The sequence below is a fragment of the Crotalus tigris genome, unplaced genomic scaffold (assembly GCF_016545835.1).
Source record: "Crotalus tigris isolate CLP2741 ecotype Arizona unplaced genomic scaffold, ASM1654583v1 scf7180000017601.7605149639:7615979, whole genome shotgun sequence".
Lineage (NCBI taxonomy): Eukaryota > Metazoa > Chordata > Lepidosauria > Squamata > Viperidae > Crotalus > Crotalus tigris.
Window position 1 is genome coordinate 6,978,123 of NW_024096505.1, and position 15,511 is coordinate 6,993,633.

Sequence of the window (15,511 nt, forward strand, 5' to 3'; positions counted from 1 at the left end):
GGGAAGGAGAGTGCCATTATACATGAAAGGCATATACCGAGAATCAGGAACTTGCAAATTATGGTCTACTTGAGTGTGTTTGGGTAAAGAAATAAAGTGAAACAATAAAGATATTGTGGAATGTCAGTTTGGTGCAATGATTAAAGCATCAGGCTAGAAACTGGGAGAGCGTGAGTTCTAGTTCTGCCTCAGGCACAAAGTCAGCTTGGGTGACTTGAGTTAATCATTTTCTCTCATTCCTAGGAAAGAGGCAATGGCAAAGCCACTTCTGAAAAACCTTGCCAAGAAAACTGCAGGGACTTGTCCAGGCATTCTCCAAGAATCAGACTTGATGGAACAGAAGAAGAAAAAAGCTGATCAACAATAGAACAGATTGCCTTGGGAGTTGATGGACTTTGCTAGAGGTATTTCAGCAGAGTTGAATTATCATCTGCCAGGGATGCTGTCACACTGGCATCCTGCACTGACCTGGGAGTTGGAACAGAAGATCTCCAAAATCCTTTTCGACTCTTACATTCTGGGATACAGGAATCTAATCCACAGCCTTCCAAGCCTAACCCAAAATTGTCTGTCTGCTCATAACATTTAAGGAATGATGAAATTATGAAACACATCATCATTTATATAATCTTTACCAATGTCACTGTTTTTAAAATTCATTCCTTTTTTATCCCCTGAAATCCCTGAGTTTTTCCTCTGTTATTTTTTTTTACATGCCTCCAATTACTCTTCGTGCCAAGTTTTGTGTTGTTGCTGATTATAGTCTGCTGCCTCAATCATCAAATGCTTCTTTTTCCATCACTTTGCCTTGCTTTTTGCTTTTTTCTTTTATCTCTTTTTCCACCTCCTTCCAATTTGAAATGAGTTGTTAAGTTGCTGGTCTAGAGGGCAGTTGATTGTTTGAACCAAATGTTCTCCTCTTTTTAAAAAGGCAACCAGAGCTGTGTTTCATCTTTAGCATGGGGACCTTTTGAAGAAATAAACTACTTTATCTTTTCTGTAGATCCCTTGGGATGAAGAAGCAGAAAGAGGTTCTTCTTTTGCTCAATTCACCTGACCAAAGTCTCTCATTAATATTTTCAGACCAGAATCAAAAATGTCTTGCTTGTGCCTTAGTTGCTTTGGGGGAGGTAAAGGGGAGCTATTTGGAGAAGTTGTCTCCATGGCAACTCATATTCCCCTCAGCAAATGTGCACAGGTCACCTGTTTCTGTGGAAGTTTCGCCCTTATTTTCTTTCCCTGCCTCTCCAACAGGTGCTAGGGAAGCAGATGCTGTTCGCGACACCAGCCAGATGATATGAGAACGTCTCTGATTCAGGAATGATACCTCAAAAAGGCTGACCTCCTGCAGTCTTGAAAGTCTGCAAACGTCTGCTTTGACAAGTGAACAGAAATAAAATGCAGAATTCCAAGTAATTCACATTGTGGGAGGGAGACAAGAACCTGACAGTTCAGGGCTTAAGCGCAAACCTGGTGAAACAGAAAGGCCAGATGGTGATGAGCCTGGATGCTTGCATGTCTTACTGCCACATTTTTAAAAGTTGCTAAAGTATAGGAGATAGAAAGAGTTTTTGAAGCCAGAAGGGATTGACACAACTGACTTTGCATTGGCATAACTGACTTTGCAAAGAAAATGGGACATTACAGCACTGCTAGTCACTTCAACATGAGTCTTTTTCCTCTCCCCCCTCAACAGCAGTCTAGACAAATAAAATGGATATGCAGTCACGGTCAACATTAACTTTCCTTCTCTTAAAAAAAAAACCTCCCACAAGGATAGAATTATCAAATAGTGCCATATATCATAGTTTCCCAAAAATATATAACTTCTAGTACCCCATGGTGTTTCAGTATATAAATGAAGAAAAGTGACATTGTCAAGCCACCGTAATTCTTAACTTTATTCCATCTTAAGTCTTAGATACATGTCAAATTTTAAAAAGAAGCCTAATGCTCTTAATGTTTATATAAAATATGGTCTTAGCAAAACTATCTACCCAAGAAACAAACAACGAGAGACAAAAAATAGGTCTTGTACTTCACTTAGATAAAAGTACATACCAAATAAAAATATCAAGTGTGTTTATAACTGTTTCATTTCTTCTAATTTATTTTACCCAGCCATTTACTGGAATACGGAATGAGGATGCTATAACAATATCCACAAAGGTAATTTCAAGTAGCATATAGCGTTCTCCGCAAATCTGTATGGTCAAAGGTCATATCAGAGGAAGGGAAATCAGTTATCAAAATGAATGTGGAATTGCTAGTTTCACTAATCCACTCTACAGATTTCTTCCGAGACACTCTGTTTCCAGGCTGGTGTTGCTTTTTATTATGCTTGTACACCACCCAGCTTACGATGACTCCCAACAATGATGTTGTTGTTCCCTTAATTGAAGAGATCAAGATTTATTTGGAAATATATTTGCCACGTGTAGAATGAAAAATATAACACATTCTTTCAACCAAGAACTAATAGCACAACCAAGAGCCACATTACTTTACTTCCTAGTTTATAAGAGATCTTCAGTTTGTGCCGGATATGCTTTCTGTATTGAAATGAGTTTGGGCAGATCTTAAATAACATAATCTCTTGTATTTTATAAAAAGCTAAATTTACCTTATAGCTCAAACTTGGGCCCAAAACCCTGACAATTTTCTGTCAAAATCTTAACTGGATCTGACTAATAAATCTGAATTAGTGTAATGATCAGTGTAATGACCTAGATAGAAAATATGTATCACTTCTAGGGAGAGGAGAAGAGATTCCCTGAATCAAGTTTTCAAATCTTTTTCAAGATTAATAGTGGGCAGATCAAACGATTTTAAAAAGCAATTTAGATAATACATTATCACTGAGTGATTTGCCATTGTGCCTATGATACTATGCAACTGATTCCAACCTGCTTCTAATTCTATGTTCTTCCAGTATGATGACTGAAATTTACAATACTATCCCACCTGCTTTCTGCTTCCCAAGAAAGACCGACACACACAAGCAGGTAGAAATTTCTGTCTTCGATTTCTGTTTCATTTGCTGAGATTTTCAATTTATGGCATTATTCATTCAGTGTGAAAAATGTAAGCATCTAGGATTCTGAATCCATTCCATTAAACAGTCTCATTAAAAAGCTACCAGGTGTTTTCAGCATAATCTACAGCTCTCTTTTTAGTTTTAATGTTTTCAGTGATTGTGTGACAGATGCTCTCTCCAGGACCTTTCCTGAAGCATCAAAATGTCAACTCTACACCACAAAGCAAGCCTACATTTAACAACAGTGATGAAACTTTTCTCCTTTCCCTCCTTTCCCATACCAGCTCAAGGTATCACAAAGCTTGTATAATGACCACACTTAGGGACAAAGGAAACTGATAAGCAAATGCTGTAAATACTCCCATAGTTACTTGAACCAAGAATCTCTTATTAGCACAACAGGACAGCAAACCCAGGAGAAAATCAAGAATTAACAAAAGGAATATGGCAAGTTTCCACAACATTCTGCATATTTCTGCTGCCATTTAAACCTGTGCTTCATACTCCTGAACTTAATAACAAAACTATTCAATGAATAGAATCCACAACTAAAGACAAATTTCTGCTTTTAAAAGGATTTTGGAAATTCCAATGCAAATCATGGAATGATATGCTAAGCTTGGCATGAATCTTCAAAATAGCACAAAGTCAGACACAGCCAGAGCTTTTCACAAGGCTGGGATAGTTGCCCAGGCACTTCATAAATAACTGTGTCATGCAAAAGATGAATGGTATTTGCAATGAAGTGCTTCTTTTCCATAAACAAGGTGAGTGTTTCTGGATTGTTTTTGCTTTAGATTCAGCTACAGATTCCAAAACAAATAATTTAGACTACGAATTCACTTTATCTACTTCTTGCATATATGTAAGAAGTTATAAAATTAGCTACTATAAAATTAGCTACATCTTTATTGCAAAAGCAGAGAGAATGCATCCTCAAAACAGTTTATTATTTGTTGCTTCCATTGGGGTCTATTAATGATCTAGTCTCTCTGAAGAAGCAGAGACGCCATTGAAGTGGAAATCAGTGCCCAAAGAGACGATAAGTATCATCAAATTCAACTTTTACAGCCATAGCTATCAATGTTAACAGTAAGGTAAGTGGAAATAAAAATAAATTAATTAAAGCAAAAAAATCAATTTGCAAACAAATCAGGGAAATGGCTTGTATATAAATTATAAAAAGAAAAAGAAAATGATACTGAAACTGACTATTTTAACAAGCGGTGTGGCTGTAAAAATCATTTCATCACTATTATTCTAATTTGTATAAAGGACATGATATTTTTTGGGAGAAAATAGTTGAATATTCAGAAAAACAAAATCTACAGGACATCTATCAACAAAATTTCTATAAGAGAAACGAAAGCTAATTATGAATGGACCTATAACAGGGGTGCCAAATTGGCGGCCCGCAGGCCGGATGCATCATGCGCAGGCCACGCCCACCCCAGCTCCGCAAAGGCAAAAAAGTCATGATACGTCACAATATGTCACATGACGCAATCGAGTTTGATACGCGTGATCTATAACATTTAGGAATTTTCTGAAGCTATAAAAAAGATTAAATCAGGAAAAGTACATGAAGTCCTCAACGTATGACAATTGAGCCCAATTTTTTTGTTAAGTGAGACATTTTTAAGTGAGTTTTGTCCCATTTTACAACCTTTCTTGCCACAATTGTTAAGTGAATCATTGCAACTGATAAGTTAGTAACCTGATTTTTAAGTCAATCTGGCTCCCCCATTGACTTTGCTTGTCAGAAGGTCATAAAAGGTGATCAAATGACCTTGGCACATAGGAACGGTCATAAATATGAACCAGTTGCCAAGCATCTCAATTTTGGTCACATGGTCATAGGGATGCAAAGGTCGTAACTTTGAAAAACAGTCATAAGTCAGCCTCTCACCAAATATGACTATGGGCAATGTACAACAATTTAATAACAACACATTCAAAACCAGGAAACGTAAAAAAAATATAAAATGAAGATTAAAAAATAAAAGAACTGTAAAAGCAAATATGTATATATTGTAAAAGCAAACATATCAGCATTAAGCAAAGGGGGGATAAGACTCTTCGAGGCAGCCCCATGTAGAGTACATTGCAGTAGTCCAATCTGAAGGTGACTAGAGCACGAGAGACTGAGTGACAATATTGTTATTAATTATGAACCTTTTTTAAGAAAATATAACTATTAATTTTTTTAAAAAAAGAAAAACTAACAAAAACTAATATTTAGTATTAAAAAAGGAAAGAAGAAAGCAAATATGCAGAAAAAAGAAAAAAATATAAAATAGCTTTCAATTTTCTTTACAGAAGCTACAAGTATAGATGTAACTTAACAGATCTTAAATCTTGTCTCTTTTTAAATTTTTACTCCTATAATCCTCTCATCTTGTATGTCGCCATTCAAGATTTCCAAAACCAAAATGAACAGAAGAGGAAACAGTGGAGAACCCTGCCTGGGAGAGTATCCAGAAGCTTCAGCAGGCAAAGAATGCAACGGTGTGAGCAATTATGTGCACTTCTAGAACAGTGCATGTTACTTCTCTGATCCATAAGGTGCCTTGGTTGCCAGTTTGCTTCCAGATTCAGGTCCTAAATTTAAGTTTTAAAGCCCTTTATCACATGGGATTGCCTCTCCCCGATTACATCAGCCTGCCCGACTCGATCTGGCAGAGAAGGCACGCTGCAGATACAATCTGCTGGGTCCCAGAACACATAACAGATGCCTTCTCTGTCATGGCGCTTGTCTTCTGGAACATTCTTCCCCTGACATTAGATTAGATCCATCCCTTCTGATATTCCAGAAGTCCCTCAAAACCTGGTTATGTAATTAGGCCTGGTGCTCTCAGGGGACCAGAGATATGCTCAGATGGTTCTGTTGCTAGGTGCTCATTCTTATCCTCCCTTTGCTTAAGGCTGATATATTTCTTTTTATAATTTTTTATTTTTTAATCTTCATCTTATATTATTTTACATTTTTATACGTCTTGTTATTCAATTGTTGTACGCTGCCCACAGTGCTATTTGGTGAGATGGACAGCTATGCAAATTTGATAATAAAATGAAATAAAAATAGCTTTAGGTTAAAAAGAATGTCTACATTCATGGTCTGCCTGTGTTGTTCCCAAGTTTCTTTTCTTCATGAACTGCATTCCAAGTAGCAGAAGAGAGCAGAGAAAATCCCATAGGATGAGGATGGCTTATTCAACAGTTTAAATTAATTGTGCTGCCTCTGCCTTTAAACAATGTTTTGCTTTCAAACAGACCGTCCCTTTTCCAAAATGTATCCATTCAAGTATGAGTCCCAATCTGACAGAGAGTAAACAACCTAACTGAATGGCCCTTTTTCAAAAGCCATCCTATTGTTTAGAGATCTCACATCTCAGCTGTGGTGAAACACAGCATTCTCGCACTGTAGTACTTTTTTAAAAATGGCAAACATTTCAGTGAGAGTTGAGATTTAGTGATGTGCTTTCCACAGTTAAAATTTTCAGTGGGGAATTACTTTGACAGGAAATAAGAATCAGTCACGCTGTCCACGTGATATGACTGGAAATGTTCAGCATGTCTATGAGATTAAAAAAAAAAGAGATATTCCCTTCAAACAGAACAGCGTTTGTTCCCACTGAACCTCTCCTCACTCACAAAGCGTCCTTATTCTCTCCCTTAATTCAAATGTATCAGCAGATATACAGGAAAATCTCTAGAAAAGAGATGTTATGAGTCCTAGAAATGTTCAGTTTCAAACAGCTTTAGCAAGATTTCGCCCCTGACCTTTCTCAAGTAGCTGGAGAAATTATAACAAAGTATCTTTCACCTTGGGATTACAAAGAAAAATAAAAACAAAAAATGTTAGCAACACAGCAAACATGTCCAGACTACTACAGAACTCTACACAAAAACGTCAATACTATTCACCATCTTGGATAGAGCCACAAGCTAAATTTCAGTCTGAAGTGCCCTTCTGGAAAGACAATTTAACAATTATGAATTCACATGTGCTCTGCTAAGCAGAGCTGTGGACTTGTCCAAGTAACCTGAAAAGAGAAATGCAAATAGGGAATACAATGATGAGTATCTTAAAAAATGGAATGTACCTTTGCCAGAGATCTACCTGTCCCAACCCCTTTGCGTTCAGATAATTCTACTGAAGAACATTCTTGCCCAGAAGATTCTTATTGTGGCATAGAATGTATATAAAAACATTCAATCAAGAGCTCATTCAATTGGACAGTTCTCACATTTTCTGAATATTTATTTAGTGGTCCCCAACAGCAGAAATCACAACTGATGGCTTGCCACTTATTGAATAACAGAAGATCTGAATTTATATAATCAACTAGAAATATATTATATAATTTATATCCTCTGCAGAAAATTTTAAAAAATGGAATTTTAACTTCCAGGCTCCAAATAAACTATCTCCTTCACAGTTTCACTCACCTTGATATATACGTCAAGACTTGAATGGACACGGTTCACTGCCAGATGTATGGATAGGGGAGTTGTATAAGGGAAGGTTGCCAGGACTACATGACTAGGAGCTGGGAAGTTGATAATCTTGAAGCCATACTTCAGAAACATGCGGATCGCTTCTTCAGATGGCTTGTCTTCTCCTTCACTCAGGACACTACCTACAGCATAGCGACATTTCTCTGGATCCACCTATGAAAATCAGCAACAACTGGCATTAGAAGGCAAAAAAGCTATAATGCTACATTTAAAATAATAGAATAATACCAGTGAATTATAATATTATATTATTATTATTATAATATTATAATATTAATATTACAATATTATAATTATATTATAATATATATACAATTATAATATTAATATTATAATATTATAATTATATTATAATATTATTATAATATTATTAATAATAATAATAATATTATCAATAATAATAATAATAATAGAATAAAACCTGTCCTGTTACAGGTTTTTTTTAGACTGCGTTCTGCAAAGTTTTGGGTTCCTCAGAAATTTAATTACATATCAGTATTTACCCAACTGTAGCTCTTTTTACAAAACCTGTAACAGCCACAGGGTAGTTTTCATCAAGTTCAATGTAAGGAGAAAGAAAATTTTTAAAACTAACACTCCAAGAATAGTACCAATCCTTTCCCCTTTTTTAATATATGTCCAAGGCTTCTAGCAAAAAAAATCAATCGTAAAAGTCATCCAGAAGATTGGCAACTTAAAAATATCAGTGTTAAGGAAAGACATTGTTAAAGGCAGGAGTTCCCAACTCCCAGGTTGCGACCCACTACAAGGCCTTGAGCTGTTGGGAAATGGGCCATGGAAGTGGTGGGCAAGCACATTCGTTCATGTGTGCATCTCTACTTCTGCGAGCAGTGAGCAAGCATGTGCATGCATGTTCCATTTGCGCGAGTGGTGCGTGCGTACTTACCACTGACGCAAATGGAGCTGGGTGCACGTGGATACACGTGTGGGCTTGCGCGCCATAGAACCATCTCCCCTCCCCCCACTTTTCCACAAAGCAAGTTACAAGTATGTATAATATGGTATCTCTTCAGCATACATTTCATATTTGCTGAAACACAATACACAATACCCACAAAGTTGCATTCATAAACTTTTGTAAACTGGGTATGTACTATGGGAAATTGATTTATATGTAACAAAATAACTCCAGCTTTAATAAGCAACTGTCTTACAGCAATCTAAAATTCTCCCTTTAAGAAGTGGACAAATGAGTTACAATATAATTTAATGGCAAACACAAACAAGCCATTTTTCATCTATTTCCAAGTAATTCCTGTCAATTAAGCAAAGTTATCAATGTTATTGATGATATAAGTATGATATAGAAATGTAAAATTAGGATGATTAATTATTTCATGCTAAGATTATTCTTACATAAATGTTGCATCTGGTGAAACAGACTGCAGTCCATAGAAGCTTATGCTACCCTATTTTTTTAATCTGTAGAAATTCACAAGATTCTCTTGGTATTTCCCTCACTGGTGCATCATTTATTTTGCTATTCTTTTTGAAAATATTTTGTTTGGAATTGAAATTTCTACTATATAGTGCCGCATTATTTCTTGGTTAGAAGTATAGTCCCATTTCGCAGCCCTGATTAGACAAAGGCAGAAAATAACTTGCTTACAGTCACTAAGGAACTAAATGACAGAAGACAGGTTAGCTCATTAATTTTGCACATCTAAAAACTTTTCTTAGACTTTAGAGTAAAAGTTCAGCTTGGCATAACTAAAATGACTTAATTATAATTTTAATATGGCTCCATAACTCCTTTGTTTGTAATGCCTGAATCAGCCCTGAAATACATGGAGCCACAAAGGCCAGGAAAACACTTAGGTAGATCGCTAATTCCTCAGATACTAAATAATTACAATGTGTTCATAATAGGAGAAAAAATGTAATAAGAGAACATTTTGTGTAGTGATTAAGATGCTAGAAAAGAATAGGGAGATATGGATTTTAGATCTCTCTTAAGCATTAAAGTTGGCTGGAATACTTTGGGTCAGCCACTGTCTTAGCCCAACCCATCTCACAGGGTTGTGAGAAAGCCTTATGTATACCACCTTGAGGTATACCCCCAAAAGATAGGATTTCAATCAATCAAATAAATAAATTTCAGATCATAAAGTATTTATTTATTTAGAAAATGTAATGCTAAGGAATGATTTCATTTCACATGTCATAAGTTAATCAGTAAATTTACCAGGATTTTGTTTATTGCATTTGTTAGAAAAATTCTCATGGGCCATTTTGCCCTGATGGAATTTGCCACTTATCCCCAGATAATTTGAAAATAAGATAATTTCAAAATAATTTGAAAATAAGTTACTGTTTATTTAGTTGCTTATCAATTGTATCTAAAGAATTATAACAAGCCACCACTTAAAAAAGACAGCACTAGTTCTTTTGCCATTTATTCTTTAGTAATGATGATATATACAGGCTTTAAAAAAAAAGTGGACAAATCTTCTACATCTATATCTAAAGCCTGATAATAGATTTTGCATTTGCAAATGAGCATTCTTGATATCTGACAAATCTATCTTCCAGGTCTAAGGAGTGGAGAAACAGATGTTTTCCATAAATGTGCATTGACATTCTCTAGTAAGAAAACTGCATGAACCTCTGTAACAGAAAATCCATTTGTTATTCACCAGTGCCAATTACATTTAGTATACATATCAATTAGAACCAATGTGAGTTAATTGTCTGCTATGACAGAAACAATAAATAAACTCCCATTGTCTACTGTCAGTTCAAAGGCCTCACTGCTCCATCTGCTAATCAAGAACAACGGCCCTGATATTTTATTATTATTATTCTACAGAGAGAGAAACTAACACGGTGTGTTTGGAACCTCATCAAGCAAATTCTTTATTGGGTAGGCCAAAAGGCCCTTCCATTTAAAGCAGTGGTTCTCAACCTGTGGGTTGGGACCCCATTTGGGGTCGAATGACCATTTCACGGGGGTCGCCAAACAAGGCTGTCCGCCATTTTTTCCCCCTTTGGCCATGCCCCTGGCACCCGGTGATGTATAAGTGGTTGGGGGTCACCACAACATGGGGAACTGTATTATGGGGTCACGGCATTAGAAAGGTTGAGAACCACTGATTTAAAGGATAAGGATCTGTCCGCTCCTTCCCCACCTGGCCCAGAAAACAACTGAAGCAGCAATCTTTCCTTCCATCTCTTCCTGACCCAAGTGCCTCAGTTTTGAGGAAGTCCTCATGGTGAAGCATTGCAAAATTGACCCAGAATACAGGTTAGCAAGGCAGACATAGAGGTAGTGAGGCAGACAACAGTTGCCAACACAACTAGGACTTCTGCTTTTGTTGGATGAATTGCTGGTATTTATCCAATGATCAGCAGAGACTCTGCAGATTTAGAAACAAGGTCACCATATTCAGATTCTTTTCTGAAGATATTCAAGGTATTCACTTTATTAATCTATGATGCATATTTAAAAAAAACAGCAGTCAAAGTCTCTTAATCTGAAGAACGTTATAGTTAGATGTGATTCATGACACTAGTAAGCACACTTCAGTTTTTACCTCTAGGGAAATGTTCGTAAAACTTACCATTCTCCTATTCATATTATTTACCTCCCTTTTCCTCCTCAAAATTAGTTCTATAGCTACTTCTATTTCAAGGACAAAAGCTAGAAAAATGAACTGAAAATCTATATATTTTTTGTTTGGGACTATATAAAGTTTCTAGAATTGCATTCGCATCATAAAATAATCAAGAACACCTTTACCATCTGGAAAGTTCTCCAAACTGCTCTAGTCCCATCCATGGCACATCACACACTCTCCTAATAGCCAAACCTAACTGATTTTGTTCCATAATTCAAATTTCTATATCCTATGAGAGAAGTTTCCCAAACTATCTTAATCCCTGGTACATGAAAACCTCCACCCTTTGAGCCAGAAAGGACAATAGCCAACCTAAGCAAAAGCTTTAACCAACAGTGCATTGGAAGCTACTGTATATCCTCATTCATGCTATAGAATTGTAGCACAATCAGGTCCACTGAAACTCCTAGGCCAGGGGTAGGCAACTTTGGATCTTTTATGACTCGTGGACTTCAACTCCCAGAATTCCTGAACCAGTTGGTCCATGAGTCATAAAAGAGCCAAGGTTGCCTACCCCTGGCCTAGGCATATTGCATTTTGTTGTGGGCAGATCCAAAACCTGGCATCTTGTGCTCTAATCCCCACTGAATGATACATTTCCATTCATTATGGAAAGAGTCACAGTAGAGATGAAAGCGTTATTATACGGGACCTCAGGCTTTACCCTTCCATTACAAAACAAATAAAAACCATCTAGACATATTGCTATAGAATCAAGAAGTTTAAAAAGACCACCTTGCCTCTCTCAGTATGATTAGCAACTGCTAATATGGTAATATCAGATGCAGAATGGGGCTTTTCAGGGACTGTGATGTTCAGGTTATCACTATAGAATTAACTGAATCATTTATTAAAAATAAGCCAAAAAAGAAACAAACGATAAAGTTTCACATATTTTCCTCTGTGTGTTGATCGGGAAAATGTGAGTCATTCAGCCAATATAATCTGGCCTGAATATACACTGATGTAACAATATTAACTCCCTTTCTTATCTGAGCAGACTATATTTTGCTTCAAAATTGATTTATAATGCTACAGATTACAATGCAGAACAAACCAATACATAGAAAATATTCTATGCTCAACCAGTTGAATAGAAAGGACAAAAATTGAGCTATTTATAGGTTAACACTTTGACAGAACTTTTAAAGAAGTGTGCTGTATTACTGCTTTTAAGAACCAAGAGGTGAAATAATGTCACCCTTACAAGCTTATGAGTTTGTTCTTCTCATGAGCCGTCGTAATATTCGTAAATTGTATCACTAATCTAATGACAGAGGGGGGAAAGCTTGATAGACGTGAGAGATGGGGTCTTAATATATTCCCTGCACATCACCCTACACCTCATTCTCTGCTGCCTGCAGCCCACCACACAACTTAGCAGCGGGATTATAGTGGAAAAACTTGGAGACTTAGTTCTGCAATAAGACACACTCAAAACTTTTATAGTACAAGCATTATACAAAGGTGATCAATCTGGGGTTCTCTAGATGTTGTTGGAGCCTAATACTCAACATATCTTAACTGTATTGGCTAAAGCTGCTATGAGTTGAATAACATGTAAAGGGTTACCCTTTACATGTAACATGTAACATGTAATAACATGTAAAGGTTACCCAACTCTGATGGTTAAAAAGAGCTGCATAACCAGCAGCAATGAAAGCGAGGAAGATTCCTGATTAAACAATGGGTCACTTTGGCAACAGACTGGAGGATGGGATATTAAGATTTACAGTACAGGTAGTCCTCAACTTACAACAGTAAGTGACCGTTCAAAGTTACAACATCACTAAAAATGACTTACAACCATTTTCCCCACTTAACGGCCGTTGCAGCATCCCCATGGTCACGTGATCAAAATTTGGACGCTTGGCAACTGATTCATACCATGCCGGTTGCCGTGTCCTTGGGTCACGTCATCACCTTTGCAACCTTCTCACAAGCAAAGTCAATGAGGAAACAAGATTCACTTAGCAATTTAACAACCACAGTGATTCACTTAACCACTGTGGCAAGAAAGATTGTAAAATGGGGCAAATTCACTAAACAAATATTTCGCCTAACAACAGAAATTTGGGGCTCAATTGTGGTTGTGAGTCGAGGACTACCTGTGCTCACTTCCCACTTACCTTTCCCCACCAAGTTAATTTATAGAAGGGTTGGGTGATACGACATTTTAATGTACACTTATCAGGAATATACAGAAAATAAAAATGTGATCTCTTAAAGCCAAGTCTGTAAGGATATATGAACGAAATTTGCAGAGCAACTAATTACAATAGAAAGGGGGAAAAAAGCATACTTGGTCTTTGAATGAGGTGGCTGTTATCAAGGTTAGGCTATTTGTTTTCTTTGATTATCCCTGGAAAAATGATGCAGGAGGCCCTGGACAAACTATTCACTTAGTCATTTAGAGGAAAAGTGTTCCAAGAAAATCATCCATCTGAATTAACTGCATTGACAAATAGCTCGAAAGCACCAAGGGGATACAATCTGCATAGCAGGAGAGGGTAATTCTTTTGTGCTTACAAGAAAAAACACGACACAGGACCAATCCAAACAAGTGCTTCAAACTGAACACAAAAGAGAAGGAGAAACAATCTTTTGTGCAGTTCTTTTTCAAAGCCAGGAACTGCCAATCACCCTAGAGCAGGGGTGCGGGCCGGATGCATCATAGCAAAACCGCGCCCACCCCATTGCCGGCAATGGCAAAAAGGTCGCGATATGTCGCGACACTTCATGTGACATTGCGAGTTTGACACCCCTGCTCTAGAGAGCATACAAAGGAGGTTACAGAAACACTTAAAGGTCCTACCTATCAATTACAGTAGCGCATAAAGCATGCTTCCTAATTAGCTGCTTCTCAAATTTCCTTCCGTTATAAAACTGCTGCTCTATTTTCATTCTCTTGCTTTGTCGTAAGATGCAAGGAACGAAAACTGGGAACCCTCTTGTACCTTGGAAGGTGCCAGATTTAATTCTGCATTCATATTAACACATTTCAACATATTGACAGATCAGATGAATCTAATTAAGAATTAAGTTTGTTCACTATTAGATTATCAGTTCATTTTGGGTTATTTATTTACAGCAAAAGAATTGTTACACATAAAAAATATTAACAAGCTACTCAAGAAGGCTATAACTCAGCTACCTTAAGCCAGCTGTGTGTATTTATACCAACCCCCCCCCAAAAGGTCAGGATATAAACTTAATAATAAACAATAAACAGACTCATTTCAAGACATATACTTTCTTTTTCTTTTATTTGAAAAACAATGTAAGAAGCTGTAAGTTGGTGCACTTATGTAAAGCCACCATTTCTTAGCCTCAGTCCTCCCAACCGCAATGAAGGATAATAATACAGATGCCTCTTACAAGGTCTTATAAGGATTCCAGCTAAACAGTGCACTTGCTGCCCTCTGAACTCTTGAATACACTCTGAACATGTTAAGCATAAAATATTGTGTTAATCTGTTATGTTAACTGACAGCCGCATAGCCAAAGGAGAAAGCTGAGACAGAGGCTGAAGATTTGAGGGAAAGAATGCTTCCAGGGTGCTATTAATTAAAAAAACAAAACAAAAAAGAGCTCCCTTGCTTCTTTCTTCTCCAGGCTGATTGTGTTTAGTACATATTGAACTATTTAAAAAGAAACTCATCTTTCCAAACCAGATCTAGGCTGTGCTGTCTGTGTACTCAAGACTGTTTTTTTTTTTTTTTCAAAATCCATCCTCTCTCCATTTTCTAGACCAGGCTTTTTCAAATTGTGTCCCACTGAACCTTAGAGTTCTGAAAGGATGTAAAGATGTTCCAAGGAAAAAAAAGAAAAGAAAAGAGAAAAGAAATTCACTTAAAACCAATTCTGGTCACCAAGATACAAAAAAGAGGTAGAGTGCAGAGAAGAGCAACAAAGATGATAAGAGGTCTGGAAAGTAAACAGAACAGAACAGAATAACAGAGTTGGAAGGGACCTTGGAGGTCTTCTAGTCCAGCCCCCTGCTCAGGTAGGAAACCCTATGCCATTTCAGACAAATGCTTGTCCAATCTCATGGTTAAGAGAACTAGGTATGTCTAGTCCAGGGGTGGGGAACCTGGGCTCTTTTATGACTTGTGGACTTCAATTCCCAGAATTTCTGAGTCAGCCATGCTGGCTCAGGAATTCTGGGAGTTGAAGTCCACAAATCATAAAAGAGCCAAGGTTCCCCACCCTTGGTCTAGTCTAGTAAAGAGAAGGATTAGGGATGAATATAGCTGTCTTTTGATACTCACAAAGAAGAGGAGGTTGATTTATTCTCCAAAGCATTGAGGATAGG

The 15,511-nt window shown here is 37.0% G+C and overlaps 1 protein-coding gene across 2 annotated transcripts in view; it reads right to left on the reverse strand.

Moving 5' to 3' along the window:
- TEX264 (testis expressed 264, ER-phagy receptor) overlaps positions 1-15,511 on the reverse strand; it is a 166,704-nt gene that overhangs the window by 115,930 nt on the left and 35,263 nt on the right. For both annotated transcript variants that reach the window (XM_039319409.1, XM_039319417.1), the window contains exon 4: positions 7,490-7,711. In XM_039319409.1, coding sequence (XP_039175343.1) covers positions 7,490-7,711 — 222 coding nt within the window. The remainder of the gene's footprint in view (positions 1-7,489; positions 7,712-15,511) is intronic.